Source organism: Crinia signifera, chromosome 5, assembly GCF_055691185.1.
Source record: "Crinia signifera chromosome 5, ASM5569118v1, whole genome shotgun sequence".
Lineage (NCBI taxonomy): Eukaryota > Metazoa > Chordata > Amphibia > Anura > Myobatrachidae > Crinia > Crinia signifera.
In genome coordinates this window covers 168,077,860-168,100,482 of record NC_139221.1, presented here as the reverse complement: position 1 = coordinate 168,100,482, position 22,623 = coordinate 168,077,860, and the positions used below count along the sequence as shown (strand labels likewise).

At 43.9% G+C, this 22,623-nt stretch overlaps 1 protein-coding gene across 5 annotated transcripts in view; it reads left to right on the top strand.

Moving 5' to 3' along the window:
* Nucleotides 1-2,449: 2,449 nt before the first annotated feature.
* The window catches only part of TMEM245 (transmembrane protein 245), an 82,654-nt gene continuing 62,480 nt past the window's right edge, over nt 2,450-22,623 (top strand). For 2 of the 5 annotated variants that reach the window (XM_083188263.1, XM_083188261.1), the window contains exons 1-6: nt 2,453-3,273; nt 5,550-5,667; nt 15,426-15,527; nt 16,915-17,028; nt 18,482-18,673; nt 21,433-21,602. In XM_083188263.1, the coding sequence (XP_083044389.1) occupies nt 2,587-3,273; nt 5,550-5,667; nt 15,426-15,527; nt 16,915-17,028; nt 18,482-18,673; nt 21,433-21,602 (1,383 nt within the window). In that variant the 5' untranslated portion in view covers nt 2,453-2,586. Of the gene's footprint in view, nt 3,274-5,549; nt 5,668-15,425; nt 15,528-16,914; nt 17,029-18,478; nt 18,674-21,432; nt 21,603-22,623 lie in introns of all 5 variants that reach the window. The other 3 variants (XM_083188264.1, XM_083188260.1, XM_083188262.1) reach the window with 3 other exon arrangements.

Sequence of the window (22,623 nt, the reverse complement as noted above, 5' to 3'; positions counted from 1 at the left end):
AATTTGTGGCCCAAGACATGTTACCCCTTGCAAAACTACAGCTACTGTACCTGTTCAAATTGGTTAAATATGGTGTATGTGCCCACTTTGCCAGCATACTGTATTTCATGCCCAAATTAGTGTTGGGCCAGACAAATTTCAAGTGGGTCATATGCAACAGTGACCCTCCTCTTTTGATTTCATGTGCCAGATTTGTGGCCGACTCATTAACCCTTGCAAAACAGACTGTTCAGAATAAGAAGCTAGAGCTTGAATAAGAAGTGAATAAGAAGCTGGCAGATTAAGAAGCTACAGTAACTTCAGCCTCATCTAAATCCATAGTAGTCCATACTGTAATGTTATTTGCTGGCGTGGGCAAGTCAAATTCTCTGATCTGTCCTGTAAGGACTATGCAGCAAGAGAAACCCACTGCTCTTTTCATTGGGCAGAATAAATTCTAGAAACTTTCCTACAGTGGTTGGAACTGTACATAATGGTAGTGCACAGAACGGGGTAACTACACATGAGTGTCGTAGCCTAATAAGGCTGAAGTTGGTTTCTTATTCGCCCAGCTTCTTATTCACTTCGGTACTTGTTTCCTAGCACGGCGCCACCGATTTTAATTGTATGCAATCGGGTTGCAAAAATCGGGCCAATCGCATCGCATACAACCAAATTGCATGCAATGCGATTGACCCAACCGACCCGATTTTTTACATTGGAACCAATGTTAAATGGTCCCTGAGACCCGATTTTACATTGGCCCCAATGTTAAATGCCCCCCAGACCCCATTTTTCATTCTATGCCCCCCCCCCCCATTGTTAACACCACGCCACGATCAACGTGAACCCGAAGGGGCGGCGGTACGCGTCCTCCAACCTTTTTATACCCCCACTATCCACGTCGGCGTGTACTTGATTTTATATAGTGTGGCGAGCCACCGAGCCCGAAGCGTGGCGAGCCCTGCGCATTACATCACAGGTATTACGCATCCACTCGCCACGCTTCGGGCTCGGTGGCTCGCCACACTATATGAAATCAACTCCCCGCCGACGTGGATAGTTGGGTTTGAAAAGGTCGGAGGACGCGGGCTCGCTGCGCTCGCCACGCTTCGGGTTCGCGTTCATCGTGGGGTGGCGTTAATAATGGGGGGGGGGGGCATTTGACATAGAAATTACCCATCAGGGTGGGTATACAATCAAAAATTGGGTATGGGGGGCCATTGGTTCCTACGTAAAATTGGGTCCATCGCATTGTATGCCATTATAATGGCATACAATGGACCCGATTTTACATAGGAATTTAACATTGCATACAATGCTTACAATGGTATGGGGGGCCATTTAACATTGGTTCCTATGTAAAATTGGGTCCATCGCATTGGTTGCATTGTATGCCATTATAGTGGCATACAATGGACCCGATTTTACATAGGAATTTAACATTACATACAATGCTTACAATGTAAAATCGGGTCAGTCGCATCGCATGCCATTATAATGGCATGCAATGGAGCCGATTTTACATTTGTCGGGAAACCTAAAAAAAAAAGCCTGAAATCGGGTTGGTCGGGTCCCATCGCATACCTTAAGTTAAGGTATGCGATGGGACCCGATGGGCGCCGTGCTAGGAAACAAGTACCTCCACTTCTTATTCGAGCTCCAGCTTCTTATTCAGGACAATCACTTTTACAAGGTTTAATGAGTCTTGGACCACAAATTTGACACCAGAAATCCACACAGGGGGGGGTCACTTACATATGACCCACTTGCAATTTCTTTTGAAAAACAAGGATTTGGCCAGAAATAGGGCACTAAAGTGGGCATGTGTCCCAGATTTCATCATTTTGAATAAGTAGCTGGTGGTGTCCTGCAAGGGTTAAACAGCATTGTTCAAAAAATATTTAACTTCAAACCCACACAGGGGGGTCACTTACATATGACCCACTTCCAAATTCTTTTGACCAACATAGATTTGGGCAGAAATCGGGAACTAAAGTGGGTATGTGTCCCAGATTTCATCATTTTGAATAAGTAGCTGGTATCCTGCAAGGGTTAAACAGCGTTGGTCAACAAATATTTCACTTGAAATCCACACAAGGGGGTCACTTACATATGACCCACTTGCAATTTCTTTTGACCAACAAGGATTTGGGCAGAAATGATGACATTTGGGACCTATGCCCACTTTAGTGCCCGATTTCTGCCCAAATCCTTGTTGTTTAAAAGAAATTGCAAGTGGGTCATATGTAAGTGACCCCCCTGTGTGGATTTCTGGTGTCAAATTTGTGGTCCAAGACACACTAAGCCTTGTAAAAGTGATTGTCCTGAATAAGAAGCTGGAGCTCGAATAAGAAGTGAATAACAAGCCAACTTCAGCCTCGTCGTAGCCTATGGTGTGAAAAACAGAGGGAGATGGGAGGCGTGGACAACATGAAATACATAAACTTCCAGCTGTTCTCACATACAGTATTACAGTAACAGTATTATCATCAGTGGGAACCTGCAGCCCGGTCCTCAGTCCTCGGCATTACTCTCCCTGACAATACACATACGGGCTGGGAGTGGCAGTGCACATGATGGGAGGGAGTGTGGGCACGGCGCACAATGGATCCAGAGGCAGTGACTGAGCGGCCCGGGACGCCCGCCTCAGATATGGCCGACGATGAGAATGAGGAGCTACCCTCAGGCACTAGCACCCCCGGCCCGCTGCACGGTCACCTCCCCGAGCCCCGGCCCGGCTCTCACACCGAGCGCGGCATCATGGACACTCCGGCGGCTTCCCGGCAGCCGCCCTCCCGCTGCCCGCCCGTCTTATTACCGCTCCCCCCGGGCCTGTTGCAGCTGCGCTTTGATCGCAACATCAAGCAGGCGTTCTACAACACCGGGGCGCTGCTGTTCGCTGCCGGCTGCTGTGCTGCCTCGGTCCTGGTTTACTTTATCCTGGAGGCCTTCCTGCGGCCGCTGCTGTGGGCCGCGTTGTGCGGAACCTTCCTTCACCCCTTCAAACACTCTCTGACAGCCGTATGCCGCCGCTGGCTGTGCGGGCTCCAGCGCCGGGGCTCCCCCCTGGCTCTTGCCGCGCTTCTTCTGCCGGTAAGCTTCGCCAACCACAGCCTGGAGGCCCTGGGAGGAATGGTGTCCCGTAGGCTGCGTATCCTGGTGCCTATTCTGGCTGGAGCGCCGCTCGTTTACTTTCTGTACTGCGCCGGGAGCTACCTGGGTATCCGGGAGCTGTTGGGACACCTGTGTGGCCTGATCTGCGGGGCCTTGGACTACTTCAGCACACTATGGGTGAGGAGAGCTAGGAGACATGCTACATTATAGTTTGTCCGGACGGACATCGCATCCCGACGTGTATGGTTAAAAACGGCACCCAGACAATACCGCGGACAGCCGGACATCAAAATCTGCATTCCGGAACTTGTGGTGTTCGATCCAGGCCCTTCAGGTGACAGCTGTCACCAGGGGGAGAATAAAGCCTCCATGTATGATCCGGCCATGTACCAAAACCAAAACGGCCCGGACTGCGAGGCTGTAATCTCCCCTTCCCCATGTCCCTGTTGAAAGCTATCACAGGTATCCCCCCTGACAAGACACCCCCGGACCAGACACTTCAAGCTCCGGACTGCAGATTTTGATGTCCCTGTCGGCGTCTTGTCTGTGTCCGATTTTTACAAAATCCCTATCCCGAAGTTTCACTACCATCAATGTTTTTGTTTCGATGGTAGTGGTTTTACCATTTAATGGTGGCATTCCGATGTTTGCTACTATCAAAAAGTAAACATTTTATGGAGTTCTAATGGTTCCCCCCCCCCCACCAGCCAGCCACACTGCAGTGCTTCTGCGCATGCGGGGCCAGGCTGAAGAGGTTATTTTTTTTTTGCATATGCGTCAATCATATGAATACTTTTGATGCGATGGTCGTAAAGTTTTTTTATATATATTTTCTAACATGTTTTTGTATTTGAGAGATCTAGGCAACTACAGCTAACTGGTAGCAACACGGCAATACGAACCGGGTAAAAAGAAGAGTTCTTACCGGTTCGTTGACGTGTTGCTGTGTAGTATGAACAGGTTAATTTGGTCGAGCAACCTGTTTCCCGTTCACACTATGGCGGAAGCTCCAGCTCTATCTGCTGCGCTTCGCTGCGCCCCCACATGATGTCAACAAACCGGCAATATTATGCAATCTGAACAGACTGCACATGCAAGGTCGCACCGGGACTGAACCATTTCAAAGTTGCAGTGTTATACCCCTTTTACACCGCAGCTATAACACAGTATATTGCTGTTTTTAAAATGTTTTGAAACGGTTATAGCTGCAGTGTGAAAGCTCCAGAGTGAATTTACCGGTTCTAGAAAACCGGTATTTCAAAACGGTTTAAAAGAAGGATCCTACTGTACATGGTTCTGAGACTTTTACTATGCAGTGTTAATGGCTTACAACCAATATTTAGTACCCAGGCAGCAGTGAGCACTGAGGGGGGTTTGCACCAAAGAGTTTCTTGACTCCGGTTGGCAGAACTTACGCCGCTGAAGCCACAAGAAGGTGATAGGCTGAATCCCTGCATGATGTCATTGCCCACAACCACAACTGTTTACTTAGGGTGAAACGAGTTAAATGTAAAATGTACAAAAACGGTGGTACTTGTTTCCTAGCACGGCGCCCACGATTTTCAATTGTATCGCATCGCATGCCATATAGCCGCATGTGATGCGATTTCGGCCCCCAATATTATTTTTAATTGTATAAGCACCCTAATGGGTGCTTACAATGTTAAATGCACCCCCACGCCACCCCCACTATGAACGCCAACCCGAAGCGTAGCGAGCGCAGCGGTACGCATCCTCCGACCTTTTCATACCCCCACTATCCACGTCGGCGTGGAGTTGATTTCAGATAGTGTGGTGAGCGGACGCGGAATACATGTAAAATAATACGCGTCACCTCGCGGGGCTCGCTGCGCTCGCCACGCTTCGGGCTCGGTGGCTCGCTGAGCTCACCACACTATCTATAATCAACTCCACGCCGACGTGGATAGTGGGGGTATGAAAAGGTCGGAGGACGCGTTCCGCTGCGCTCGCCATGCTTCGGGTTGGCGTTGATATTAGGGGTGGCGTAGGGGTGCTTTTAACATTGTAAGCACCCATTACGGTGCTTATACAATTAATAATGTTATAGGGGGCCATTTAACATTGAAAACACCCATTAGGGTGCTTATACAATTTAAAATCGTATACCATTGTATATAGCATACAATGCGATGGTATACGATTTTAAATTGTATAACATCGGGTGCTATTGTGTCACATCGAATTGCTTTGCATACCATTGTAAGGCTTATGCTATACGATGCAATGGGTGCCGTGCTAGGAAACCAGTACCAAAACGATAATTAAACACTAATATACCGTTGACGACATGCCATGTGAAAGGGGTTTAACTTGCTCTGACCCGTTTTAAGAAACGTTTTAAATACCGGGTCTAAGCAGGTTTTGCAATGCGAAAGCAGTATTAGTGTCACATTTTTAAATATTTTTTTTATTTGTTGTTTTTAAATTTCAAGATTTGGACATTGGTTATTGGGTATGCACTAGCAGTCTCATTCAAGTGGACTGAAGATACTCAGCGCTACCTTACTGCCATTTCAATTCCTGTATGGCTTATACTACTGTTCCACTTGGGTAAGTATTTATTTTTTCTAAAAACTAAATAAATAAAGTCTGAAAATAGGATGCTTTCTGTATACAACATTGACTCTCTACTGGTTTGTAACTGCCATTGTAATGACTGACAATAATGCAGTGGCGTAACTATAAATTTTGTACTCTCTGTTAACCCCTTCCTGACAGAGCCAGTTTTTGCGTTCCTGACAGAGCCCTTTTTTTCAAATCTGACATGTCTCACTTAAGTGGGGATAACTTTTTTTTGCTTTTACTTATCCCAGTGATTTTGAGATTGTTTTTTCGTGACACATTGTACTTCAAATTAGTGGTAAATTTGGGTCGATACAGTCTGTGTTTTTTTGTGAAAAATACCAAAATGTCGTGAAAAAATGGAAAATTTTGCAATTTGCAAAATGTTAAATTTTCTGCTTGTGAGACAAATAATCATGCCACTCAAAATAGTTAATAACTAACATAGACCATATGTCTACTTTATGTTTCCATCATTATTTCAACTTCCTTTTCATTTTTTTGGACACTAGGAGGCTTACAATATGAATAGCAAATTCTCAAATTTCAAGAAAATTTCAAACACTGATTTTTTTAGGGACCAGTTCAGTTCTGATGTGACTTTGAGGGACTTGTATGTGAGACACCCCCATAAATGATACCATTTCAAAAACTGCACCCCTCACAGTATTCAAAACAGCATTTTGGAAGTTTGTTAACCCTTTAGGTGTTTCACAGGAATTAAAACAAAGTGTAGGTGAAATTTCAAAATTTCATTTTTTTTGCAGATTTGCAATTTTAATACATTTTTCTAAGGAACACAGTACATTTTACTAGAGAAATGTGACTAAAAATTGATTCCCCCAATTCTTTTGTTTTCATAAATATCCTATATGTGGCCCTAGTGTGCACGTTGACCAAACCACAGGCTTCATAATAGAAGGAGCACCTACTTGATTTTGGAGCCTCCTTTTTATGAGATTATTTTTTAGGCACCATGTAGGTTTCTAGGCACCATAAGATGCTAAAAGTTAGGAACCCCCCCACAAGTGGTGGGTGCTATGTCGCATTAGCAAGACCCCCCAAGCACCAATACAGTGGAACCCCCCCACAAGTGACCCCATTTTGCAAACTACACCCCTCAGGGAATTCATCTAGGGGTATAGTGTACATTTCAAACCCCCAGGGGTTTCACCAATTTTGATACAAGTGGGCAGTGAAAATGAAAAATTACATTTTTTTACACAAAAATGCAGTTCTGGCTCAAAATTTTTCATTTTCAGAAGGTATGAAGGAGAAAAAGCACCCCAAAATCTGTGCCCCAATTTCTCCCGAGTACGGCAATGCCTCACATGTGACCAAAAAATACCAGTTGGGTGCATGGCAGGACTCAGAAGGGAAGGAGTGATTTTTGGATTTTGCAGCTCAGATTCTGGTGGAATTTTGGTGGGTGCTATGTCGCATTAGCAAGACCCCCCAAGCACCAATACAGTGGAACCCCCCCACAAGTGACCCCATTTTGCAAACTACACCCCTCAGGGAATTCATCTAGGGGTATAGTGTACATTTCAAACCCCCAGGGGTTTCACCAATTTTGATACAAGTGGGCAGTGAAAATGAAAAATTACATTTTTTTACACAAAAATGCAGTTCTGGCTCAAAATTTTTCATTTTCAGAAGGTATGAAGGAGAAAAAGCACCCCAAAATCTGTGCACCAATTTCTCCCGAGTACGGCAATGCCTCACATGTGACCAAAAAATACCAGTTGGGTGCATGGCAGGACTCAGAAGGGAAGGAGTGATTTTTGGATTTTGCAGCACAGATTTTGGTGGAATGAATGGTGGGTGCTATGTTGCACCAATACAGTGGAACCCCCCCACAAGTCACCCCATTTTGCAAAGTACACCCCTCAGGGAATTCATCTAGGGGTATAGTGTACATTTCAAACCCCCAGGGGTTTCACCAATTTTGATACAAGTGGGCAGTGAAAATGAAAAATTACATTTTTTTACACAAAAATGCAGTTCTGGCTCAAAATTTTTCATTTTCAGAAGGTATGAAGGAGAAAAAGCACCCCAAAATATGTGCCCCAATTTCTCCCGAGTACGGCAATGCCTCACATGTGACCAAAAAATACCAGTTGGGTGCATAGCAGGACTCAGAAGGGAAGGAGTGATTTTTGGATTTTGCAGCTCAGATTCTGGTGGAATTTTGGTGGGTGCTATGTCGCATTAGCAAGACCCCCCAAGCACCAATACAGTGGAACCCCCCCACAAGTGACCCCATTTTGCAAACTACACCCCTCAGGGAATTCATCTAGGGGTATAGTGTACATTTCAAACCCCCAGGGGTTTCACCAATTTTGATACAAGTGGGCAGTGAAAATGAAAAATTACATTTTTTACACAAAAATGCAGTTCTGGCTCAAAATTTTTCATTTTCAGAAGGTATGAAGGAGAAAAAGCACCCCAAAATCTGTGCCCCAATTTCTCCCGAGTACGGCAATGCCTCACATGTGACCAAAAAATACCAGTTGGGTGCATGGCAGGACTCAGAAGGGAAGGAGTGATTTTTGGATTTTGCGGCTCAGATTCTGGTGGAATGAATGGTGGGTGCTATGTGGCATTAGCAAGACCCCCGAAGCACGGTGAAATTATGAACCTAATAATCCATAGATGTGTGGTATATTTTAAAACACTCCTTTATACATAGGCCGGGTTTGTCGGGGCAAGTGTCACACTGGAAAATAGTTTGCTTTCTTATTCCCTTTTTATAGCAAACTTTGCACCTTTTTTGTGTCCTGCCCTTTTTTCCAGTGGAGGGGATTTCATCAGGAAAATGCTGCCCTGGTACAATACGGGGGCCAGTACTAGAAGTACTGGGGCCCTCTGCCTGCTGGTTCCCAAATATTAGGCCCTTTATGACTTCCTCTTGAAAGTGCATAAATGTCCACCTCTGGCCGGTAGAACGGAATAGCACGTAAGCGTTATACAGTGCCATCTGGATGATATACACGGCCAGCTTCTTGTACCAGATTTTTGTTTTCCGCAGGGCACTGTACGGCTTCAGTACCTGATCTGAAAGATCCACTCCGCCCATGTACCTATTGTAATCCAGGATACAATTAGGTTTTGAGGTGTGGGTACTGGTACCTCGTACAGGGACGGAGGTGGTACTGTCTCCGTGAATTGTTGTCAGTATAAGGACATCCCTCTTGTCCTTATATTTGACCAACAACATATTTTCGGTGCATATTCCCCTGCTTTCACCCCTTCTCATTACTTGGGCAATGTGCGTTTTTGGGAGGCCTCTTTGGTTCTTGCGCACAGTACCGCAAGCTGCTGTACCTCTTGAACCAAGGGCCTTAAACAGGGGGATGCTGGTGTAAAAGTTATCCACATAGAGGTGATAACCTTTATCCAGGAAGGGGTGCACTAAATCCCAGACAATTTTTCCACTAACACCTACGAGGGAGGGGGGGCATTCTGGCGGTTCAATTCTTGAATCCTTCCCTTCATATACCCTAAACCTGTGAGTGTACCCTGAGGTGCTTTCACACAGCTTATACATTTTTATGCCATACCTTGCCCTCTTACTGGGAAGGTACTGGCGGAATTTAACCCTTCCTTTAAATGTATAAGGGACTCGTCTATGCAAATGAATTTATCTGGGATGTACATGTCTTCAAATTTGGCACTGAAATGATCAATGACCGGCCTGACTTTGAATAGCCGGTCAAAGGTGGGATCATCTCTGGGTGGGCACTGTGCATTATCGTTGTAATGCAAAAATTTAAGGATCGTCTCAAATCGAGCCCGGGGCATGGCCATACGGTAAAATGGGGTGCTGTACAGAACATCTGTACTCCAATATTGCCTAATTTCTGGCTTTTTTACTATGCCCATATGAAACACCAGACCCCAAAACGTCATCATCTCTACTGCATCTACAGGGGTCCACCTAGCAAATGATGACGTGGGGTTTTGAGCAATAAACTGCTGGGCATATAAATTAGTTTGGTCCACCATTAAATTTATAAAATCATCAGAGAAAAATAATTTGAAAAAGTCAATTTCTCTGAGACCTGTGGAATCAAATTGGATTCCTGGCATGGCCAAAAACTCAGGAACCTGGGGCTCAAAATTGTCTGGTGGTGGGGTCCATACGAGATCAATTATTGGGGGGGGGGGTCTCAGCTGCTCTACGGGGGCGTCTTTGAGGGGGTCCCTCATCACCAGAGGAGGAAGAGGAGCTTAAGGCGAATCCTTCAAATTCCCCGCTTGCATCACTGGCTGTGTCAGAGTCAGAAGCAAGCATGGCATATGCCTCCTCCGCTGAATACATTCTTCTGGATGACTGGGATGACATTTGGGATGACATTTGGGATGCCATTTTTATTTTTGTGTTACTGGTAGTGAAATGTTTCAACACGTGTATAGTGTAGGGGGGGGTACAAACTTTATTTCAACCCGGGGGGTATGTAGTGTGTAGTGTGTATGTAGTGCAGAAAAAAAAAAGACTTTATACAAAAAAAAAAAATTGAAGGGGTTAAAAAAAAATAAAAAATTGAAGGGGTTAAAAAAAAAAATTGAAGGGGTTAAAAAAAAAAAAAAAAAAAGGTCCTGCGCCAAAAATTGAGCACAGATGTTGGTCAGTAATGTCCGTCACTGAACAGCGCTCAAAGGCAACAGGAATTTGATCAAAAAAAAAAAAAAAAATAGATCAACCCTGTGCCGAAAAAGATGATCAGTGATGTACGTCACTGATCAGCGCACAGCGGCCACAGGACACCCACAAAATCACAGTGTGTGTAAAAAAAAAATTAAAAAAAGACCCCACAGCACACACAAAAAAAAAAAAGGTGATCAGTGATGCGACACTGATTACCAGTGAGGGGCAGCAGGTGCACAACCTTTGGTGCAACTGACAGTGCAACTGGCAGGTATATATAAAAAAAAAAAAACCTCTGCACCCCCAAAAAGTTGCTGATCACCTCAGATATAGTGATCAGCACAAAAGGCGGGGGCAGCAGACACAAAATTTAGCACTCTCTGTCACTATCTCTCTCTATCTCTCTATCTCTCACTATCTAACACTCTATGACACTGCAGCAGCAGCAGTGACAGGTATATATATATATATATATTAAAAAAACCTGCGCCCCCAAAAAGTTGCTGATCAGTTAATTTATACTGATCAGCACAAAAGGGGGGGCAGCAGTCAGTTATATAAAAAATATATAGCACAATCTGTCACTATCTCTATCTCTCTCTCTCTATCTCTCTCTATCTCTCTCTATAACTATCACACTGCAGCAGCACAAAATATAGCACTCTCTGTCACTAGGCCTCTCTATCTCTCTCTATCTCTCTCTATCTCTCTCTCTCTATCTCTCTCTATATCTCTCTATCTCTCTCTATCTCTCTCTCTCTATGTCTCTATCTATAACTATATCACACTGCAGCAGCACAAAATATAGCACTCTCTGACACTATCTCTCTCTATCTAACTAACGCTATTACACTGCAGCAGCACAAGTTCACAACACAGGAAGTCACAAGTAACAGGATCCAGGAAGCATCCAGCACACTACAAGCAGTGATGAAGCAGGCAAGATATTTGCAAGGATCAGGTAAGTATTTGGCAAGGTTCAGGTCAGTATACTGCGGCAGCTAGGCACGGTGACCGCACTGCACGCAATTCCAGACCGGAATGGCGTCTGCAGTGCAGTCACCGTTAGTTTAAACCCCCCTCCATGGCTGTGATTGGTCCGTCGGTCCGACGGACCAATCACGGCCTTTGGGGGCGGGCGGGGTGAGGTGGGGTGACACCAGTGTCACCCTTACACCCCGCGGTGATTGGTGCTGTACTTTACAGCACCAATCACCTCCGATCGCGTGTCACCGGCGAACGTTATTCGCCGGTGACACAGAAAACGCTGTAATTGGCTGTTCACACTGAACAGCCAATCACAGCGATCGCCGACGGGGGGGCGGCATCGCAGCCCCCCCTGGGCATGCACGGACATGTCTGCTGTCAGGGACAGCAGACATGTTGAAACTGTCACCGCGTCTATAGACGCGGTGACAGTTACAAGCCATGACGTACATTTACGCCATGTGTCGGGAAGTACTTACCGACCATGACGTAAATGTACGTCAATTGTCGGGAAGGGGTTAAAAAAGTGTCTTGCACCCCACACTCCCTTTGGCATTTTGGTAAAGCAAAAAGCACTGTGTCTAGGCCAGGCATGTCCACCGTTGGCCCTCCAGATGTTTTGAAACTACACATCTCAGCATGCTTTGCAATAGTTTTAGCATTCTCTTATAGCAAAGCATGCTGGGATGTGTAGTTTCAAAACATCTGGAGGGCCAATGTTGGACATGCCTGGTCTAGGCAATTTCGCGCCTAGTGTGCACAGTTAAAGATGCACAGTCATCCACCATAGATACTTTGAAAAGAAAGAATTTTCACGCAGCTATGGCATTTGCGTTCCAATACAGGGCTTTGGCCATGCTGCAAAGACCCATTACACATTATGGCCACTAATAAATAAATATATCTATCTATCTATCTATCTATCTATCTATCTATCTATCTATCTATCTATATCCTTTACCAGAGATTGGTTCATCTTCGTGATTTATTACACATCATCAAGTCTCATGAGTGCCTGCCCAGATACCATTACACATAAAGAATATGTATATATATATGTATATATATATATATATATATATATATATATATATATATATATATATATATATATTCTCAATCATACCTTACCAAGGAAGCCCAAGAACTGAGCATTTTCTCCCTGAAGGAGAGGGTCAGGTAGGCAACCCTGATATAGTCAGTATATCTATCTATCTAATCTATATATACATACTAGTTTGCCCTCTCAAAGCAAATGCTTCGAAAGCTAGTCTTCAACCTTGTGATTGCCTCTGTGTTTGTGCATGTGTGAGAGAGAAACGTGTAGTTTCACTTGCTGCCAACAGATGGTAGTGTTTCGGAGACACACAAACAGACACTACACATATTTAATTATTTTTTACCAGTTATTTATATAGCGCACACATATTCTACAGTGCTTTATAGAGAAAATTTTGAACATTCACATCAGTCCCTGCCCCAGTGTAGCTTACAATCTATATTCACGCACACACAAACATTCTAGGGTTAATTTTTGTTGGGAGCCAATTAACCTACCAGTATAGGAGGATACCCATGCATGTATGGGGAGAATATACAAACTCTGCACAGTTAGGGCCATGGTGGGAATCAAATCCATGACCTCAGTGCTGTGAGGCAGTAATGCTAACCATTACACCATCCATCCATATACATACATACATACATACATACATAGGGGTTCTGATGGGGAGTTCTGTGCATGCGTGCCCCTTGGACATTAGAGCTCAGGCATACTGAAGTCTCAGTGATGGGCTTCTTCTAGTAGCAGTCATTTTCTTATATGCCAGTGGGTATTTTCATAAGTGGCAGCCATTTCTTTGGAGGTCGGTGAGCAATACACCAATAATAAAATAATAAAGAGTGGGGGCACTCACCATTTTGCAATTTAAGTCAGCATTTTTTCTAGGTTACAGCAACATGGTCTCACAGCAGCATAGTCAACGTTTCGACCCTCTCGGGTTCTTTGTCAAGACACAAATACATGCTCAAGGGTACAGCATGTCTACCACTTATGAAAAGTATACCCACTTGCATATAAGAAAATGCAGCTACTACAAGAAGCACACCATCGCAACATCAGTATGCTGCCTAAATGCCTGAACTCCAGTGTCTGAGTGGAACGCATGCGCGGAAATCCCTGTCGGGCACTGAAAGTGTGGCGGAAGTGCTACAAGCCTCTCCTAAAATCTGAACACATGTCAAGTACAAACTCTAAGGTCATCAGAATTGTGGTGGAAGCACCACACACAATGAAAATGCCTCTTTTATGTTTATGTCTCAAAAAACACTAGTTTTTGAAGCCATACACTTTGTTTGAACAACTACTATTCCCTGGCTGTCCATATTACAATTTTTACGATTTTATGTAATTCGCACACACACTTTTAAAGGCGAAAGTGATGTCAAAGCCAATTTACAAACTACATGGGTATAAATACCAGCTTAGTCCTAGTATCATTAACGCGTAGGATGTTGTTCTCCCTGACTCCTCACAAAGATAAACTACCTCCAGAATTTTTCTGTTTTTTATTAGATTTAGTTTTTTGTCCCATTCTATTTTTACACTCATGTACACATAAATATGAAATGTTACATTTTAAAGCAGTGGTTCATAAATTTAGTACTTGTGACCACACTCAATTCACGTTTTCCAGGTCACACGATAGGTGCACTCATTACTGACTGACACATTTTAAAGGATCCTTAGGTGGAGCTAATTATTTCACTTGATTCTGTAAGGAGACCTGCAAAACATGCACTGTACTGGTACTGAGGACCGACTTTAAGAACCTGCGCTTTAAAACCATCTTATGTATTTTATTTGGTTTAGCAATATTCACGACTTATGTATTTGGATGGGAAGCAAGGAAAATAAAGCTTTTAAAATAACAGCCCACAAAATAGACAAAGCTGCTGGGCCCCGCACACTGCAAAACTTAGACTTAAGGCCCCCATACATTAGTTCCCCCTGCAGCTCCCTGGGAGGGGGACACACTATTAGGCACTTGATGTGCCAAGTTTTGTAAATAATACATCGCATGTGATGTATCATTTGCAACTCCTGGACAGCTGCAAGGTGGAGGGAGCAGGGGGGCGGCGGAAATCGAGGTGGCGGGAGCGGGACATACAATGAATGTGCAGCCTGTGATTGGCTGAGCACTCTCTCAGCCAATTGCTGACTGGCTGAGAGAGCGCTCAGCCAATCACAGGCTGCCCATTTTTTTTTCCAGCGCTGACTGCTCCCGGCTCCCCCTGCCCGCCTCTACATTACTGCCGCCTCTGTGTCCCCGGCAGCGTCCCCTGCCCCTGCACTACTAGCAGCGTCCCCAGCTCCCTCCACCTGCCCGGACGGAGCATTGACAGCTCCCTGCTCCGGTTCCCCCTGCCCGACACATTACACTGTGTATGTACAGAACTTAAAATATGGCTCCTTCTAAGGGAGTGTACATGTATACATTTTTTTTTGTGGTTCTTATATCTCTTTTTAAACATATTTAAGGTACAGTACACAGTAGTGGCGCTTAACATTTATATTTTACACACGCGCACACACACACACACACACACACACACGTAATTAAGAGCAGTGCGGTGAATGGTGGAGCTCCGGTGACAGGATACCTGCAGGGTACCTGCTTGTGGGTAGTGTTACACCTGGTCCCCACTGTGGCTCTGCAAATAAAGACTCCGTGGTCTTTTGTTGCGGCAAGCAGTGGTGAGGAGACATAGAAGGATGTTACCTCCGGCGGGGATTACTCCGCCAGGCTAGCCCAAAGGTGCAGCCTACAGGGGAGATTCACAGAGGCAAGTGGAACCTCACGGGAAATCTGGTGGATGACAAGTAAGGGGAAGTCAGACAGAGGGGATTGATGACTGTCTCTGCTACTTAAGCAGCCAGTCCCCTCCCACCTTCCAGTCCCAGCCACAGCATCCCAGTGCTCCCCAGAGTCTCCGCCGGCGCTGCCTACCCCAAGCCACCGCGGGGTCTGCAGCTACATTACTACACCACTGCAATAATGGTAATGCCAGTTCTGTAGTTAATGTATGTTTTTAATGTGTTTTTCAGCATCTGTTGCTGGTTCATGGAAGATTCCAGTGTTTCTTATTATTGTATTCCTGATGACAGTGGGTGCCCTGCATGAGAAACAGACTACACAAGGTTCATCAGGTAATTTTTTTTTTTATCCTACATTGTGCTTAAATATTTTGCATACTGTAATGTAATGTGGGATATTTCATGCAACATACTGTACAATGAGCAAACAAACTAAAATGAATCCATACATAGTATAAAGCAAAGTCTGGAAAAGCATGTCTGTTTGTCTGTCTCAACGCAGTATTTTCACAAACCGCTGGACAAAACGATCTCTACTTTGCCCTATTATGTGTTTGAAGTTTCCCCCGAAGGTTTAGCAATATTCACGACTTATGTATTTGGATGGGAAGCAAGGAAAATAAAGCTTTTAAAATAACAGCCCACAAAATAGACAAAGCTGCTGGGCCCCGCACACTGCAAAACTTAGACTTAAGGCCCCCATACATTAGTTCCCCCTGCAGCTCCCTGGGAGGGGGACACACTATTAGGCACTTGATGTGCCAAGTTTTGTAAATAATACATCGCATGTGATGTATCATTTGCAACTCCTGGACAGCTGCAAGGTGGAGGGAGCAGGGGGGCGGCGGAAATCGAGGTGGCGGGAGCGGGACATACAATGAATGTGCAGCCTGTGATTGGCTGAGCACTCTCTCAGCCAATTGCTGACTGGCTGAGAGAGCGCTCAGCCAATCACAGGCTGCCCATTTTTTTTTCCAGCGCTGACTGCTCCCGGCTCCCCCTGCCCGCCTCTACATTACTGCCGCCTCTGTGTCCCCGGCAGCGTCCCCTGCCCCTGCACTACTAGCAGCGTCCCCAGCTCCCTCCACCTGCCCGGACGGAGCATTGACAGCTCCCTGCTCCGGTTCCCCCTGCCCGACTCCCTCGCCGGCATCCCACGCCCCCTTGCCCATCTCCCTCGCCAGCGTCACCCACCCCCCTGCCCGTCTCCCTTACCGGCGTCCGCCTCCTCTGTGTCCCCTGCCCGGCTGCACATAAGATTTAGCAAATCTTATGTGCAGCCGGTCCGACCTTCCAACTCTGACCCGATGTGCACGGGACCGCGCATCGGGTCGGACCTGGTGTCTATACCTGCGATTTGGCCCGATTTCCCTGCCCGATCCATCTGAATCGGGTGAAATCGGGACCAAATCGCATAGTGTATGGGAGCCTTTCCACCAATGCTGACCAATGTTAGTAGCTGTTTATTCATCCTATCCTTGAGGCATTTTAAGTTGATACTGAGGAAACGATTGGAGCGCAGGAACTTAAATTCTGCAAAAAGGTCAGCTCATAAATCCTAACTCCTAAATACCTCACTAACCCCATGGTAAGAAGTGTCCCCCAGATAAAGTCAGAGAAAGCGATTCAGCTGGTAAGTATCAACAAATCCATTTATTTTATTTTTCTATATTTTTTGGTAGTACTTCAGATGTAAACATTTTTTTTGTTTGTCTTTTAGGCACAGTGCTACCTGGACAAATGTTAACAATTGCAGCCTCAACTATTGCTATGGCAATATCCATTACTGGTTTTGAGGAACATCAAGAAGAAATGGCTACAGTACAACCCTCAGGTGAGTACTCATTAAGAAATATGTCTGACATTTTCTGCTCCATGAATTGCTAACTGCATAGTTCTGTTTATAGAATAGATGATTATTATGTAGCTTTTATATGGGCAGGGCTAATGGTGAGATTCCCTTGCTATTCGACTTGAGATTCGAGTGCTATACAATCTTTGCTAACTCTGTACTATCTACATACAATTCATGCTATCTACATTTGATTTGCACTATACAGATGGGGCAGGTCCCATCTTGGCAGGGGATGGCGATGGCAACGCCAGCTGCCATCCCCCGCCAGCGCCATCTGCATAGAGAGAAGGGGACGTGCGCGTCCCCTTCCGACGGCGCTTCAAGCTGCTCCCACGGGTCACCGCCGGCTTGATCGCCAGTGCTGACGTTCTGGCGATTCGCCAGCAAGGAAGAGGCCTGCCCCATATGTATGTACACACTTGTACAATTTCAGACTATATATACAATTCAGACTATATATACAATTTAGACCAGGGCTGGGCAATAGCGGCCCTCCAGCTGTTGATGAACTACACATACCAGGATGCTTTGCATTAGTTTAGCTATGTTGCCATGATGAAACTGATGCAAGGCATGCTGGGATGTGTAGTTCATCAACATCTGGAGGGCCGCTATTGCCCAGCCCTGATTTACACAATTAGGCTACTGCAGATCTGCACTATATAGTCTATGCAGCCAAGACTTTATGGCTGCGATACAGGAGCGCGCATCGGGAGCGCAAGGGTTAAAACCTGTGCGATCTGCATGCGATCCAGATGAGATTTTGACTACCACTGTGTTTATATAGTGACCAGAATGGTGGTCATGCAGTACCATAACAAAATACATTAAAGACACCAATGCAATTCCTTTTGGAGGATTCTTTAGTACACATGTTCTCAAACTCGGTCCTCGGGACCCCACACAGTGCATGTTTTGCAGGTCTCCTCACAGAGGGGCAGATTTATTAAGCTCGGTGAAGTGATAAAGTGTTTTTATCACCAGCCAATCAGCTCGTAACTGTGAAGTTACAGGCTTGGTTTGAAATATGACAGGTAGGAGCTGATTGGCCGGTGATACAAACCAGACAATTTATCATTTCACCAAGCTTAATAAATCTACACCAGAATCACAAGTGAAATAATTAGCACCACCTGTGGATCTTTTAAAATGTATTATTGAGTAACGAATGCACCTGTGCACCTGCGGGGTGACCTGGTAAACGTGAACTGTGTGGGGTCCTGAGGACCGAGTTTGAAAACCTCTGCTCTAGTAGGAAAGAAAAACTGCTTTTACTTACACGTATCTCCCACAACTGCGTCATGCCAATCATTATCTTCAATGAACTCTAGCACAAATAGCTGAAATTTTGTTTATTTTACATACTTTTCTTAATAGCTTAATTGTACCTGTTCTGTAAACTGTTTCTTTTTTTTTTTTTTTTTTTTAGTAGAAGCAGTTACAAATGACACCCCTACTACTCCAATTTCATCATCATTTGGTAGGCAAAGAAATGACATTGGAGCTTTTCTAAAAAAGAAAAAAACCAGCGACATCTACTTTGTGCTACTTATGTGGGCTATTATTATTGTACAGCTATGGCTTCATTTATGGATCATACAGCTCCTGCCAGTACCTATTGCAGGTAATCAATTTTAAGCAAAAATAAGGTATAACTAAATACTAATATTACTAACAAATAACAATTAGGCGCAAAAAAAAATACAATGGATTGTATATTCTATCTAGTGTTAGGATAATTAGCTCACTAGACTGTTGCTCCTAAATAAAAGCTGAAGAACTATACAAGATTATTGAATGAAATAAGCGCAGAATCAGTGGCTACAATGGTAGAAAAATGTACTACTAAAACAAAATGAAATGTGTATGTGTAATCACAAATGTATGCAGTTCTGATGGAATAAAAGATGTAATTGGTGCTTTGCTCACCTCCTATAGATAGTAAAAGCACTGTGACCATCCAAGCCATCATCTTTGGTCTAATGGTTTAATTATAGAATGAATTCAGTCTAAGTCAGTCTAATGCTTTAACTGCTTTCAGGAGCCAGGTGGGACCATAAGCCAATTGATAGTATACATACTGATCAGTGGGTACTTGTTTCCTAGCACGGCGCCACCGATTTTAATTGTATGCAATCGGGTTGCAAAAATCGCATGCAATGCGATTGACCCAATCGACCCGATTTTTTACATTGGAACCAATGTTAATTGGTCCCTGAGACCTGATTTTACATTGGCCCCAATGTTAAATGCCCCCTAGACCCCATTTTTCATTCTATGCCCCCCATTGTTAATGCCATGATCAATGTGAACCCGAAGCGTGGCGAGCGCAGCGGTATGCGTCCTCTGACCTTTTCATACCCCCACTATCCACGTCGGCGTGGAGTTGATTTTTATATAGTGTGGTGAGCCACCGAGCCCGAAGCGTGGCGAGCATACGCGCATTACTTCACAGGTATTACGCGTCCCCTCGCGGGGCTCGGTGGCTCGCTGCGCTCGCGACACTATATAAAATTGGGTCGGTCGCATCGCATGCCATTATAATGGCATGCGATGGACCCGATTTTACATTTGTCGGGAAACCTAAAAAAAAAAGCCCGAAATCAGGTTGGTCGGGTCCCATCGCATACCTTAAGTTAAGGTATGCGATGGGACCCGATGGGCGCCGTGCTAGGAAAAAAGTACTGATCAGTGTTCTGCCGCGGGTCAATAAAGATATCCAGGTGCTGGGCAGTGTGGAAAAGGAAGCCTTTATTATACCCAGAATCCTCTGTAGTTGCTGGTAAGCAGGGTGATATGACCTGTAACCGCTTGTGGGCTTTTGTATATCCCTTACCTTGTGATCCACTGGTTTCCTACAAATGATCTGTAGAAGCAGTCACCGGCTCTTAGAAGGTTTTTGGATTGCAAAGCCAGTGCTGTCCTGATGTGGAAAAGATGGAGGGAGAACACCACTTTATCAATGGCCAGGTGATAAGCAATATTATCAGTCACTTGGAATGAAAAGAAAATCCTCTAGTCTTTAACGGGTTTCTTAGTTGATGTGACTAAACTGTTTCATCTGAAGGTAACATAGGAATCTTATGGATCAGATATTTAAAGTCCTAATGTCCAATCGGCAGATTGTAGCCACCGGTGAGCACAGGTGTCATATTTATATATAAATCTGCAAATATTTAGACCGCATTTTAAAAACATTAATATAAAATTATAATACAGTATATTGTTTTCATCAGTGGTCATCTCCTTATTAGTTCGCTGATATGAATAATGAATTCAACATAATGTCACAAAAGTATCAAAACATTCTATTGTAGAAATACCAGAAGATGTTAACCATATCAAAGATACTGTATGGTTAACATCTTCTGGTATTTCTACAAGAAGATGTCAGCAGCCATCCATTCTTTTGAATGGGTTTGATAAAATTCTCCTGCCCCCCGCTTGCAGCTCCCCCGTAGTTACATGTGATAAATTGCATGTAAAAATTGGCACATCAAGTGCCATATCGTATGTGAGCCCTTCCAGGGAGCTCAAGGGAAATCTGGTCCAACTTGTCCTTAGGACAAGTCAGACTAGTGTATGGGGGGCCTTTACCCAAAACCTCTGCTAGATGATGCCCTCCACATTATCTACTGACGGGAGTAGCTTACCATGTCCAGTAAGAATCTAAACTAAACAGAACATCAATCATGAGAAGAAAAGGGTTGTCTGGAGTGCCCTCTAATAGTACCACCTAGCACAAGTATATAATAGGCATGATATCACAATCATATATCCTCTGAAGTGGTATTTGGATGTTCAACAATGAAACGTAGATGATTAAATTCTTTATTTACAAAGCCCAACGCGTATCGTCAACACAACTTCATCAGGGGCAAATGCCATAAACGAGGTATATAACATGGAAGAAATTCCTTATATCAAACAATGTGTTAAAATCGATAAACGGTAGAGGGTACAGATTCCCTAGGGACAATTCAGTGCTCTTAAGAAAAAGTGATAAAACCGTATCAACGGAATAAAAACAGACCTCACAAGTGGATAAGCAATTTCTAATTTCCAACCGGTCGGTGACCACAATAGGAATAGAGTAGTTCACTCCACTGCAAGCTCTGAATGACTGAATCATAATTATATTTTTATTTCAAAATGCAATTTTTATGAACTTAGGACATTTAGAAATAACTATAAAAATAAGTAAAGATTGGGCTACTTATTGCTAGATCAGTATCATCATGTGAGGAGGGGAAGAGTCGAATGGGAACTTTCAGACATACTGTAGATGAATGGACAGAATGATGATGATTGAAGGGTGCATGAGATTGTGTAGAACGCACCTCTGTTTGAAACATGTTTACACATCCAACTTGTTTTTATTAGTTTTTGCAGTTAAGAAACTTGTTGTCCACTTTGGAGTAATTGATTTCCTGGCAAATCGTTTTGGCTGCTGGTGGGAAGTAATAGAAGCATTTCTGAAAGAACGTCAGGAGGCATTGGCACCCAGACCAATTCGAGGCCTGGGAAGGTTCATACTCAAAGTCGACAGTAAGGTGGGTTTAGCTGTTACATTTAAATCAGTTAAAGATCTGTTAAGGCAAAACATATGCCGTAACTATTGTTTAAACAGATCTAAGACTTGCAATAAATGATAAATAATGCCCACCAAAGCAGCAAAGATCTTACAAAAAATAAGTCACCAAACTTATACATTTACAAAAACAGAAAAAGTAACAATCTCACTCGCTGTTCTGGTTGTCCACCAATAGGAAATTCTCACAAGATGGTACTGTATAATGATTTTCACTTCTTTCCATTGGAATAGTCCATATAGTCCAAACAAATGAAATAAAACAATACAAGTGTAATATTGCTAAATGATCTGAACTTTGCATGTGAATATCTGGTGGGAAATGGTTAAATATTCCTGTCCAAAAGGTCAAGTTCCCAGATTCCATTCAAAGCATGGTGGATGATTACATATATGCTTGCTTGTACAAAGATGGTGCTAAGCACATTACGGTTACAGTACTTTATAAATTCATTATGTCCCTATAGATAGATTGACATATATCAGACTATTACATTGGGCGTTATTGAGAATTTTCTATTGTTGAGCCATTCAAAGTGCACGTGAGAATGTTAATTTTTCTAGATCTACCATAAGAATGAAACCTTTCAGGCGCTAATTTAAAAAAATAAAATAAAAACTAACCCAAATGATATTCAAGATGATATGGAAAATGTTTGACAACATGCTGCGGGGTTTTAATATGCCTGTGAATGCATATGTTGAAGCTACCAACCAAACAAACCAAAATAAACTCTGCGCTTATAAAATAATAAAAATTGCAAGACTGGTATGTATATAAAAGCCCACAATTTGTTTTAAAGAGATTATTTACTGAAACAATTTGCAATAACAGCAAATAAACATATGCCGGGATGTTCAGAGCTGTCCTTGGCAGTGCAAGCGGAGGATTGGTAAGGATTTAGACCTCTTGCTGAAGCGGGCAGAAGTATAAGTGCGGCTCTGGCTCAGTCCATATAAACGAGTGATCTGCGGGTATGCAG